The 14008-nt window shown below is 36.6% G+C and overlaps 1 protein-coding gene across 2 annotated transcripts; it reads left to right on the top strand.

Annotated features, from left to right (window-relative positions):
- The first annotated feature begins 4351 nt into the window (after window positions 1-4351).
- On the top strand, window positions 4352-12288 carry edn3b (endothelin 3b). Of its 2 annotated transcripts, none has more exons than XM_067528475.1 (4): window positions 4352-4618; window positions 4822-5023; window positions 8428-8586; window positions 8788-12288. In XM_067528475.1, the coding sequence occupies exons 1-4, from the start codon at window positions 4558-4560 to the stop codon at window positions 8840-8842; spliced, it is 477 nt and encodes a 158-aa protein (XP_067384576.1). In that variant the 5' UTR covers window positions 4352-4557; the 3' UTR covers window positions 8843-12288. The 2 variants fall into 2 exon arrangements, with proteins under 2 accessions (XP_067384576.1, XP_067384578.1); XM_067528477.1 differs by having other exon boundaries at window positions 4356-4736.
- Window positions 12289-14008: the final 1720 nt, after the last annotated feature.

Raw genomic sequence — 14008 nt, 5'->3', positions numbered from 1 at the left:
AAACAAAGTAAACAATTTGAATATTACAATGTGGTGTGGTGTGGTGTGGTGTAAATACATTGCAATAAAGCAATGAAAATTAAATGAGAGAATAAATGAAGCCTACTTTTTATTCCACACCCTCAATCAATTAAATTGTTTTGGTCAGCAATGCCAAACCAAGGTATCCACTGCACATTTATAGTTTTGAGTGACGGCTTTGTGTAAACAATCATTTGTGATTATATGAACTCACCAGAGCAGGTTATAAGGGCTTCTTCACAGAAAAACCCTAAATGATCCCTTGAAAGCACGTGAGTACTTAACCACATGCAGTCAACTTGCTGATAGTATTCTGTCTCCGCAACTCTGGTCAGGAGGGAGAAAACAGAATATGGTCTTGATTTATCTGGAATTCTCCCTGTTTCCCAGTGTGGGGATTGTGCCAGAGACCTAGGGTATGGCACAAAACTCTATCCTTAGGGAATTTGGGAGGGAACCAGAGGGCAATCACAGGCCAGACCAATTTAGGTTTACTGCATGCCTTTGTGGGAGAGAACATGTCCAGGAAGAAAGGTACAACTTGTGGGAGATCATCATAGGAACGTTCTCATATCATAAAGAAGTATATTTTTTTCATGTAAGTGCATTTGTTGTTTATTTTATTCTGCAGTCCACTTTAAGTCTCTTATTACAGCCTGGTGTTTGGAAGATTGCTATTATTGTTAAAAAAAAAATTAGGGAATGTTTTCAAAAAGGATCTGAGCATTAGCACCTCATAAAATCTTCTCCTCACCTTTTTCACACATGATATCCTTCTCAGTGGTGTTCCCATTTACAGTAGCTTCCCTAATTACTTCACGCAGCTTATGCTAATTAAGTCAGCATTCACAAAGACACATACACCCTCACGAATCACAGTGGTTTGGTCACATTACAGCTTGACTGAGTCAAGCATTTTAGGTTGAATTGCACTGATTTTTAGTAATATTCAAAAATAGGTTCACTATTAATCTAATCACCTCCAGTTCTTTTTATCCATCTCTCCTCTTCGATGCTGGGATGGGCATGGTCCTCGTTGAAATCTGGATCTCACATTACCAGACACTTCTTCCACTGATGTTCCAGGCCTGAACTACAGCCATCATTCCTTTCTGATTGCTTCCCAAGTTCTTACCTTCAGTGCATTTTTCAGTTGAAGAAGCACATTTTATCTGTAGCTGGGTGATCCACTCCCATCAGTCCAGAACATATCCAGGGTCATTGTCCTGCTGCAAGACCTCCAACCTTATTCATGTCTGATGAATAGATTATGAGCAGTTTTTTCTGTTGCAGCAGAACAAGTTGATGTTTGTCTAATCTGTACACAACCATTATTTTCTTTTATTTCCAATAATCTACAGGTGCACAGGACTTTGTACACTTAAGGCTCACCAGAGGGTTCTTTAAATTCCCTTCTCACCTGTTACTTTGTTGGTCTGTCTTTCTCACTCTTAGGTCCTTACAATAGTCCTGGGATTTTGAAGGTCCTGCACATTATCTTAGGCATTCCTAGCACTGCACTCTGTTCTTCTCTGTCTTCTGATGTTGCTTATGGCATCTGTTAGAGCCACTGTTCCAGGTTAGGAGTCATGGCCCTGAATGATTTTACCATTACTAGGACCACTACACATCCTCTGCAGTTTCTGTTTGAGTCCTTGGTACTTCTTCAGTTTCTCATACTCTTTCTACATGATGTCCAGCCCCACTGACCTGTTCAGTTCCTTGTCTACTGTCACAAAGTCTGGTTAGGTTAGCCAGCACCATCCAGTCTATCTTTAGCTGGAAGACCTATAGGATCTTTGCCCTGTAGTTCTTTTTACCTTAAAAGGAATCTCTCCTCTGAATGACAACTAACTAATCAAACAACCAAGTAATATGTATCTTTTTGTCCATCTATGCGGAGCCTTCTATAAATAGATCGATAAATATAGTCTACTAGATCTCATATTTTATTCTTCGTCTTGATGCTTGTTCGCTGGCATTGGCTTATCTTTATTTTTCATGTTGAGAGACCTCTTCATCTGCCAGTGCAACTGGCACCATACCAGCTGTGGATTGCACCAGCTGTTTTTTTATAAGTTGCAGCTTGCACCACAACAGCTGGTTTTTATGAGTTGTTTCTAAAAATGCACCACCCTCTTCCCCTTCTCCCCGGCCCACTTTCCTTGCCACCTCCCATCACACAAGAAAGCATCTTCCATGCTTGAGGTAGTGGAATAATTCAAATTTCCACCCTTTTGGTAGAGCTTTCCAACACAACCTGCAAATTACAAAGGTTTAGTTCACACTATTCACATCTGATATGTTGCTAAGCAATTTTCCAAAGTAAGGTTAAGCTTTTAAAAAAAATCAATTAAATCTTTTTTTCATGGATTTCGTAATTGGTATTTAAGGACGCAGGTTAGGAGATGGCAAGGGGGGGTAAATGTTAGGGGAATATATTGTAGGGGCAACAACTGAAAATTGCTGCGATAGGAGGAAAGGAAAACAAATGCAGTAAAGGCAAATAAACACAGTAAAATACATTAACGTAAATGCAGAGGACAGGAAAGATAAACCAAATTGTAATGGTGCTGGGGAAGCAAGGAACCTGCTACATAACTAAGGCAAATAAAAAGGGAAACACCAACACGCAAACTAAAACACAGACTGAAACAGGAGGACAAACACTTAACATTGGCAGGGTTTAAAAGAACAGAGGAGCAGGTGAAAATAATCAGGGGCTGATGACACTAAAGACAGGAAGTAGGCTAAGGGGCTACAAAATAAAAGCTAGAGAAATGAAGCTGAGGAAAACAGGGACAAACTAAACACAGAGGACAGGATCGTGACACTTCCAAATAGTTCTAGCCTGTGAGCCCATGTTTATATCTTCGGGAGGAATTCCTGTGAAACATTGTAGGTGATGGTTTGAGAGAAACACAAATGTAGACTGTCATTAGTAGTTTATTGTTAATGATGAAGGGGATTCAGTATTAGTCTAGATGGAGAACAAGTCATCGTGGGAATGATGTCCAGGAGGGGGAATCAATAACAGTGTTAGGATGGATATCTGCTGTAGTTATGTAGAAGGATAACCAGGGTAGAATGTGGTCCAATTACAAGCGGCATAGTGTGATTCTACTGAGCTCTTCTTTTCACTCCAGAATGGACCCACTGAGAGGGGGGACAACTCCCCTGGCTTAATAGTCACCACATCCTTCAGTGCCAGTAGCAAAATCTTCCAAATGTTCAAAATCACAAGCTTTTGGGGACCTGACAGAAGTCTTTCCAGCTGTCCATCATAGGAGCTAATTGGTGATAAAGTGATAAAACAAGTGGAAAAGAATTTGTGTAACCATTTGTAATTTATTTTAAGCTAAAAAAAACTTGATTGGAACATCCCTACTTTACATGAATTAAAGGATCTGTGTGAATCTCTTTCTCTGGTTCAATTATTATGAAAAAAAATCTTTTTTTGGTATGTGAGAAAACTGCTCTGCTATTAACATCATTACAGAACAGAAAAAAATCTTGTTCAAAAGTCTTGACTTTCGCTTTTTCATATTTATATTCAAGTTTTTGTTTTAATAGATGACATTAATTAATTTTGCTTACAAAGATTATATATAGTTTCAACAAAGAAGCATGTTGTGATAAAAAAATATAGAATGTATATATATATATCTATATCTATCTATCTATCTATATCTATATCTATATATATATAGATATAGATATAGATAGATATAGATAGATATAGATAGATATAGATATAGATATAGATATGTATTTGAATGAGATCTGTAAAGCTGAAAACACATTGTATACAATTGAAGTGTGAGTCATGCAGCACAGTCCATGATGTGATTGTTTGGAAGCAAACTATGCTCTGTGTGCAATACTTTATAAACTGGGCCTCAAAGCATTAGATTCAAAGTTGTCGTTCCAATATGTGTTTTATTTAATAACTTGTAAAACAGCATTGCTTTATGAGTAGTTACTTCATTATGAGTTTTGATCAGGCAGCACCTTGTCTTTGCCTTGGAGCAGATATAAGATTATTATGATACAACTTTTAATAACTAAAGGAACTAAAGGTGTGAAAATTATAGGTATTTGCTTAATGACTTTTTGATGTGTCCAAATTAATTTTATTGTGGGGTGTGTTTTGTAGAAAAAACAAGACACCATTTTAGATGTCACTCTTTCTGCCTACAGTTCTCTCTCTCTCTCTCTTTCTCTCTCTCTTTTTTTTCTCTGTTTAACACACACACAAACAAACTGTAAGTTTGCTAAATGTGACGGGGTGGGTGTGGGGGCGTGGCCGTTTACCCAATCCTCTCCAAAGCCCTGTATCTTTGACTTGGGTTTTTAGAAGGAGAAGTGACTTTGGGGAGCTTTTCTCCCTGCTCTAAACATGATCTTTGCAGTGACTCACAGAACGATTTGAATTAAGAAACCCGCACTTTTCCGTTCACGGGCCGAAATTTTGACATTAAAGGAACCGTGCGACAAACATCCTTTGACTTTTGGACCATATGAGATGAGCTGCACATGGACATCCAGGCCACCGTCAATGGATTGTTACTCGATGCCGGTGAAAGAATATTTTACAGTGAGTTGCATCCTCCTCAGGCTGTGAATCTTTTTGGGAATATCTAAAACGGCAAGGATCCTATCTATTCTAACGAAAACCATGCTACTTAAAATATTGGCAATAATTCTCTTGCAAGGTACGTCTGCAGAACGATTATAGCCGGTTTATTTGCTGTAGGCCCACCCACTCATTCATTTGTTTATCTTCTGTCACAATCTCAGGTGTCGTGACGTACGATGTCTTGGACAAATCAGAGGTCAACTCTGGACGTCCCTCTGACTCCAGCAGCGTCTCCGCGGATTTACATCTGTATGAGGCAACGGAGGCAAAGTCTAGACCCAAGCGCTGCACCTGTTATTCCTACAAGGATAAAGAGTGCGTCTACTATTGCCACCTGGATATCATTTGGATCAACACCCCCGAGTAAGATATGCTTTGATAAAAACACAACTAATTTATCTCTCCAATGATTCACCCAAATGTCTAACTATCATGAAAAAAATGCACAATAACTCTTCTTAGGTCAATGGGTTTAAAGACTGTTTTAAAATGCAGATTAGAATCTGTGGTTTGTGCAACTGAAATGGAAATCGTGCAGTTTAGTCAATACACTGTAGCAAGTCAGGCCCCGTAGCTGCCCTCAGGACATAATCGGATACAAGTGATGGCAGGCCCCAAAAAGTAAGGACCTCACCCTCTATGGTCAAAGTCCATAATGGGAGAGAGGTGTAAGTTATTATTACAAAAGTTACTGTGCTTTGTGTCCCTTTTATTCTTTTAGGTTTGGCTTGTTCTCTTTTCCATATGGGCACAGAGGCCTATTGCTCACTTAGTAATATGATTTTAAGGATGTCAATAATAAGAAAAATCAAACAGTTGCAATTATGTTTAAGTAATGGCTTGATGTTTTTATTAAAACAATCCCTGCACCTCATGAATTAAGCTGCATATGGTAATTTGCATGCATGTTCCATATTGATCAAATACAAGAAAACCAAACTCCAACTAAATGTTGCTCTAAACCAAAAATAATCAAACCTCTTTCAAAGACTTTAGGGCAAACATACAAAGCAATTTCCCCCTTTACCGCGGACTTGATCTATGAATGTGATCTATGTGTTAATATCAGTGGCCAGAGTGAAAATTCATCATGCAAATCTAATAGTAAAAATCAGGGATGAATACAGTAGGACAGTTTTTCATTGTCTTCATGATGGACGTTACCAAATGCTTGTCCTTAAAATTCCACCTGTGGTACCAGTGGTGGTGCTGAAATATACATCTGTCCTTCATATGATTTTTCTTCTTTTTGTGTGCTTTCAAACTGTATCTATATCATTTAGATGAATTCACTTTTTACTTAGGTAGCATGTCCATCTTATGGACAATCTACATGAACAAACTAGGCAAGGCATTCTTCTTGATAATAGTGGAAGTAATTTGGCAGATGGGTGGTGTGACTACCAGTGCAAAAGCTGATTTAGTGCGCCCCAAGAGTTATGTGGGTTATGCAGCTGATAAGGATCTTTGGAAAGAGCCAACTGGCATAAGTACAACTCATAGACAGTTAAGACATCTCAGTTTGTGCTTCCACAAAGTGTTCAACATGTGGCCATATCGCCTATTACTAGTACCTTAAAATATATTTTAGTAGGTTTGAGGAGTTGTGCTTTGATCTACAACCCCTAAATTAATATTAAAAATCATTGGCAACACAGTAGGAAAGCATTCTTTCTTCCTCTTTTTTCTCGTGCCAAAATTGCTATTGGCACTTCAGGTAAACAACTCACTTCATTACTGCTTAGCAAGTTGAGACAAATTGACATAGTTTAAAGATGGAGCAGGGGTGTTATCAAATATGCTTACAGGAGCAGTGTATTAATGAGAGAAGGTAGAAATAGAAAATGTGTTCATTTAAGCTTAAAAGTTTGATTCATTTGAGCTAAAGGCTCACAAAACTTCAGTATAGAAAGTAAAAAAGAAGGCATTTTCTCCCTGCGATACTCTCCAAAGCTCTCAAAAATTTGACATGCAGATCAGCTATAAGTGACCTGGTGGTCTTACTTTCCTAAGTTCCAAATGTCACAAAAGGTGTCTGGAAATCCTTTTGTAATATATTAGGCCTTAGTTTGGCCGGCCCACCCACCCATTTCTGACTCAGGATAAAAGGTGTTTTACCCTAAGGTCAATCAAGTAAAACAGACACATTGCAGGATCAGGCAAACTCAGTGAAAGCAGCAGGCGGCATGTCAGCAGCACCAAGTATTCAATCAAATGCAGGCAGCAGGCAGTCTGACATGAGCAGACAAAATCAACGGAAGAAAGCCATTTATATGTAGTCCTGTGGATGGATCTGATTTCAGAATTCCTATGAAGACAAATATGTTGGAGCAAGGCATAGGCAGATTTTTCCTTCCCACAAAGTTCCTCCACAAATCTTATCTTAGCCCCAACTTGGCCAATCATGCATTAAGTACATTTAAGTCATAGTACCCACTCTCTGATCCTTTCTAAATCTTGAGACACTGGGATGGTAAGCTGTTGAACTGCTGTCTGTCCTGTAGGTCAGAGAGACCACCGTGATTAAATGTACAGCTCAGCAAAACAGTGTTGTGCACTGAGGCCAAAGGGTTTAAACACATTCAAATAGGAAGTTTTATACATCAACTGCTGGAGCATTTATTTTATTGAGCATTATAGGATCTTTTCCTGGTCCATTAGACATCTTAAATGGAGGCTAATAAATTTTAAGAGCTAATGGCTAATTTTAATAATGTGAACTGGAGTCATTTTTTATTTTATTCTAGCGCCATTGGCTTCACCTTAAAGTACGTATTACATTAATTTATGCAAACACTGAAGACATATCTCTCCTCATGCCAACACACAGGCTAGTGCTACTGCTAAAGCCATTAGCCAATACCTGAACTTTAGCACATTGAGCCAATAAAAATAAAATTAATTAATTAATGAAACTAAATTAAAACAAACAAACCAAAAAAAAGCGGACACGATAAAAATAATGGCTGCATAAGATGCTAAATGTAAATGATAAAAAATATTTTCCTCTTCATCCCCCCCCCCACCTCTATCTCATTTTATTTTTTTCTCAGCAAGGTAAAAATCCCACTGGAGTGCTCATATTGGTTTGAAAACACTTTCTTCTGTTCTTGGCTCCTTAAGACCTCGTAGCTCCTAAAGCCTAAACACCTTTGGATTTGTTTTAACTGAATTTATCACAGATGGGTAATAGCAGATGAATGGAAAGAGGGAGAAAATTGCGAGAAGTGACGCCAACATTTGAAGCATAAGGGATATCCAGATGGGGGCTCAGGTTAGAAAATCTAGAAAGACAACCGTACTGTGATGGAGACTCTGACTCTAAAGTAGATCTATGGAAGTTCTGTATTTCACATTTGCTATTTGGATTTATTTCAATGGTCACCAAAACAAATGTTTACAGGTAAATTACTTGATTTGTTATACAACATAAAACACAAAGCAGATTCACTGAAAACTCAACTGCTGCTGGACAATCATACAAGCCTCGACATAGATGGTTTAAATTGCTTTAATTGTGCAACTTCTGGGGAAGCATCTGAGAAGTTTCATTCTTAGCACGATCCTGGAGGGTTTATCGCTTTGTCCTCATGTACTTGCCTGTCAATAAAATCTTAACTCAAGATCCAGTGAGATGTCTATGTGTGACAGCTGACTTGGGGGATACTAGAAGATATGGCCATGTTTGGGTGCTTCTTGAAGTTAGCGATGTATCACACACTTTTACTTTTAATGGAAAATTGCTTCTGTGTGTTGTACCTTCTTAGACGCACAGTGCCCTATGGAATGTCAAGCTACAGAGGCCTTCAGCGAGGCAGACGTGCGGTTGGTGGACAACCAGTGGCATGTGATGGGGGAAAGACTCAGCGCTGCATTTGTGTTGAGCTTGACGCAGATCCTGAATGCCGTGACTTTTGTCTGTCAAGGTCAGTGTTTTAAATACTGTGAAAATGTAATGGGATACTTTTCAGCCAGGGGTTTCATTATTATTCATCAACACAACAATACACAGTGAGGAGTGAGCAAATTTTGAACAAACTTCCTTTCCCCTTTAGCTTTATGCATCACTAGATGACAGTATTATCCCTCGAATGTAAGTGTTTTAATTCAAAATGTTCTTTTTAAAGTGCCCTGCAGACAGTGCCTGTCAGGAGCCTCCACAAAGTTATTCGCCCCGGATGACAGTTTGATGACTTTCTATCTTCTGCTCTTCCCCTGGGAGAAATGGAAACCCTTACCTCCTCTCCTCCCTTTCACACTCCGTATATCCACTTAACATTCAAGGAAAGATCTTTGGAGTTTGACGAGGCTGAAATTCCTCCACATCAGAAGTTTTGGAGAAAGTTCAATCAAGATGAGTGGTTTCAAGAACACCTAAGCAAATTTGATACAGACCCCTGGAGGCTAACAGCGTGAGGAACACTTGTTAATTTTGTAGCCAGTGGCCTTGCTTCTGTCAAACTTGATCAGACAGACACTTTTGTATTCATACAAACATTTCAAAAAAAGGAGAAATGCTTGTGTCAACTTATAAGAAGCAAAGACATTTGTAAATAAAGTTCTTCGAGGAACAACGGAAAACATAGGCAAGGAAAATAATTTTCTCTTGCACATTTTTATTTTTTCCTTAATGGAACTATTTACTGTAACCGAGAAAAGTCTATGACAGTCTAATATCAATTATTTCACCAATAACATATACAGTAATTTGTGCTCTTTGGATCTCGACTGTCGGTGTTAAGTGTTGTTCTTTTAATTCACTGCCATTGCCAAAAATATCTGGACTTTTTATTGTTAAATTTACACCAAATTAGTTCAGAAACTCTAATATTTATATATTTGAGTGCAACTAATTACACCACAGTGAAAGATAATTTCTTATAACTTATATTAATTGCCTGAAACTGTGGGAGTAAGTCTAGCAATAATTTATAGTTAGTTTTGTTATAAAACAACTCATTTAAAAAGAAGAAAAGCATGGTATGTTGTATTCCTCTGAACCATAGCATTCATTTTTATTCAAAATTATTATAAACATCATGTATATATTCATATATGTGCCAGTGCCACAAATACTCTGTAGTGCAACAAAGTTCTTCACAGCTTTTTGAATTATTTCTTTTTACAGATTGACCTCTTTATTTTAAATAATTGGTTTGGCGATTAGTGCCACTTTGTTTGGGGAAGAAGAAAAAAAAGCTCTGAATCAGGTGCATAATTGCTTTTAGTGTTGTAATAGTACATTCCATTAATACACATCACATAATGCTATATCTTCTAACAAAGTTAAATATGATAAAATAACATAAAGTGCTCCACCACAGTGGACTTACTGTGATCCTTGCTTCTGGACCCACATGTGTCTTCCCACTGTCACGTATTGAATTTTTCCCGTTTCTCTCACCTGTGCCTCCACTATTCTGTCTCCAACCATGTGGGATATATTTCCTTTAATACAAACAACATTTAGATAATTATCTAATTAAAATGCACCTCATATAATTTTCCATCAATAGTACAAACAGGTCTGTTGCAAGAAGACTAGAGTTCACATATAATACAAACAAACGTGTGTCTGCTTATTGTCAGGGAGTGCTGTGTCCCACCAAACTAAACTGTTTCCAAACTGTGTGGTCTAGTCTAGAAAACACAAAGACAAGGACAACACTAAGTAAACATGTATTTGTTAGTGCATGTGACATGTAGTGCATGTGGTTGCAGTACACTGAGAACATTCCCATGAAAAGGGAGTTTAATATAAAGAGGCATTTCAGAACAACACTCTCTATATTGGGTCTAACCTTTTCCATTTGCTCAGTTTTGTGCATTGCCGCTTTTTTAGTGGAGCCATTCATTGTTGCTAAACAGTTTAATAAAAGTACCGCAAAAACAATTTTAGCAGGGTTTTGTTGTCTTTTTAAAAATGCAAAATTTAATTGTGACAACTTCACTGATATTACCCCACAGTAACAAAAAAAGCTTATCTGTGTCAGTAAATGGGGAAACACTCATCACAAATCAAGTATGACTTTAAAAAACCCAAGATATGAGTATGAGTTAGATTAATTCTTTTCTCATGTTTTTTTGTTCATTGAAATTACCACTTTATGCATCATAAAACAAGATCTTTAAAGACTACCAGAAGAATACATTAATTGTGTAGAACCTGATGTTATTAAATATAACTTAATATTGCACAATTGCTTCAGCTGTTTGAATGAGTATTTGTGTGTGTGCGTGTGAGAGACAGAGAACGGGACCAGTAAGCACTCATAGAACATGAATGTAATGTTAAAATCTATATTATACACATTCTAAAATCTATTTTTATAAGACAACCAAAGGCGAGTTTGTGATTATAAGCATTTACCGAGTTCATAGTTTCATTACAGTATCCAGCAGCAAAGCTCTTCTCTACAAGCTCGATGATGACAATCACATTGGACACATGGAGAAAAACTCTTACAAATATACCCTTTCGGCAAATAATTGCCATTTATTTTACAGCATGTATAGTTTGTATTTGATGTACATGTAGAAATGGCTTTCTATGTCTTTATACATCAGCACATATAAGAGGATATTAAAAAAGCATTTGCTGGGAGGTGGAATTTACTATGTGTGTGGAAAACAGAAACCATGCTGTAAAACTTAAATTGCTCAGAATGAACGACTTTCTAATTTGACTTTCTTGCCAGTAATCAACTAATAATGGTTTCATTATTGCTATTGATTTGAAAGCTGTTAGCTTTTAACTTGTAAATTAAAAATGCACATTAATAACTTGTTTGTGCCACTCATTCATTTCATGAGTTTTCCTTTCAACTGAAAACATTGCAAATGTATTAATCTTTAAAGCATCAGCCAGTCTACATCAGTGTTTATGAGCTCTGCTTTATGGCTTGGAGGAAATGGCATTATACTTTAAAACACTTTAACTTAATTGAAATACTGTAGTTACAAGAAGTAGTCATTATGGAGGTTACTTGTTTGTTTTTCATTCCTAATTGTAAAGGAAATCCTATGTTTCAGTCTGTACATTTGTGCTATGTAAACATTAATTCTTTCCTTTTGTGCAGAAAGTATTTTATTTCTAGGCCTCTGGTGTAATCTCTGTTCTACTACCCAGACCTCTAAGTACCCAGACCTAGTAGGTTCTTTCATGGGAATATTTTGGTCTGGGGAAAAAGTGCTCTATGTATGGCAGTACTACGTGCTGCACAGCTGTATAGCCTGGGGTTTTATTGTCTGTTAAGTGCGTATACAAGGTCAACTGCAATGCTTTAACCCTCGTTTTCTCTCAATTGTTTGCTCATGGCCATCTGAGTGGTATTAATGTGTGCTGAGCTGAATTTATGCCTGTCAACACTCCAGGCCTACTCCACATTCTCCTACTGAAACAAACCTGCTCAAGTTACATACACAATTGCTTTCAGTTCTTCAATTCCCAAGGCTACCTCTGGTGTTATTTCATAATTTATCTTGTAAACTGGGCCTTTGCATTGTACAAAATATATTTTGAATGTCAATATATAACAAAAATAAAAATATTTGCTGTCATGATCACACACACGCGCACACACTCTCACACACACGCGCGCACACACAGACATATATATATATATATATATATATATATATATATATATATATATATATATATATTACTCAGTGACCATTTTCTTGTTATTGTAAGAATATATATATATATATATATATATATAATTTTTTTATTTTATTTTTTTTACATTTGAACAGAACATATACCCGGCATGAATCTGCCATAATTCATGTTTATAATGATTTCCCTGTTCATCTGAGATCAAAGTAGTTTTGCTCAGTGACCATTTTCTTGTTATTGTAAGAATTGATAAAAAAAAATAAAATATGACATATATAAAGTGATAATGGGTAAATTTTCTTGTCAAATTGAGGATTTTCTCAAAATAAAAATATAATAACATATTAACAACAAACTGGCTTTACTGTCCTTGTCCTGTATGTAACATTTGTGTTTGTCTTAAAACAATTTAAAATGTTATGATTAAAATATAGCTATGTGTTTGTGATTTTTCAGTAGAACACCTCTCCCCTCATTATACAGAATGTGGGACCAACAAGACACTTGGAAGCTTTAATACCACCCATCATGCAGGAATGTTGTGCTAAGTCTACCCTGATTTAAAATACCCTGGAGCCTCGCCATAGACCTTCTTTAGTGAGCACCAATAATACACAATGGAGACAAAGGCCTATTCTCACAATGTAAAAGTATTCCTGTGCAGACATTCGGACCATTTGACTTTAAGTTTGGGACCTCAATCATAATGTATTGCTTGTTGGTTATGTACTAAACATAAATACTACAAATGTCCCACAGCATATATTTGCTAGTAACCTTTCCAGCTACACATGTTTCCAGACACAACAACACAATACTGTAATTATTCAGTAATTATTATGCTTGGATTTTAGAACATTACAGGTGCATAAAACAGATTACATAAATAAGTAAATAAAGCCTAAATATATTTTTGAACTGAAGGACTTGATAGCTGTTTTTAATAGGGTGGGTCTTGAACGTATTGATATCTTGCCTAAAAATTATTGATAGCTCCTATAATAAAATTTTAATTAATTTTGCACATATATTTATTTTAAAAGTGTATATGATTGGGACGCATTTGGTTTTTCCCTTACCATTTGGTTACAGCATTACCAACATTTTTTTGAATGCTGGACAGATGAAAAAGAAAGTTGATGAGTTTATTTTCTGAAAAAAAGTGTATGTAGTGTGCAACATTTAATGTCCCTGTCAGAGGACTGTTCTTAGATTTTCTAAAACAAGTGTAAAACTAAATAATTTTTCTTAATTTATAATTTGGAAAACTGGTATTCTTCCTTTAATATATTTCTTTAATTTTGTTGGTAATAAATACCCACTGTCAAATAAAACACCAACTTGACAGTAGTAAACGTAAAAACTCTGCACCACATCTTTAACCTCAAAGAGACTGGAAGTTTTCCCAAGTAGGCCCAAGCACTGCCCAGTTGTAATAAAAGCTCCCAGCCCTGTGATTTATGAAAAGCAGGTCTACTGGATTAGATCTGACATGGACAGTTATAAAAGCCTGCTGGGTTATTTTTGTGTCAAATAGTTTCAAATGTTATTTGAGGAATGCTCATAATGTAATTCTCTACAAGGAATAGACTAAATAAATGAAATCCTTCAAGAAAAAGTATTTAAATCTCCATTGTAAGTGCTACAATACAGAGGCATAGTACATTTAATACCTCCTAGCAGTGTTTATCAGCTGTAAATAAATGATCACACATATTACTTTGATA

Source organism: Channa argus, chromosome 13 (genome assembly GCF_033026475.1).
Source record: "Channa argus isolate prfri chromosome 13, Channa argus male v1.0, whole genome shotgun sequence".
Lineage (NCBI taxonomy): Eukaryota > Metazoa > Chordata > Actinopteri > Anabantiformes > Channidae > Channa > Channa argus.
This window is presented reverse-complemented; position numbering and strand designations above follow the sequence as displayed.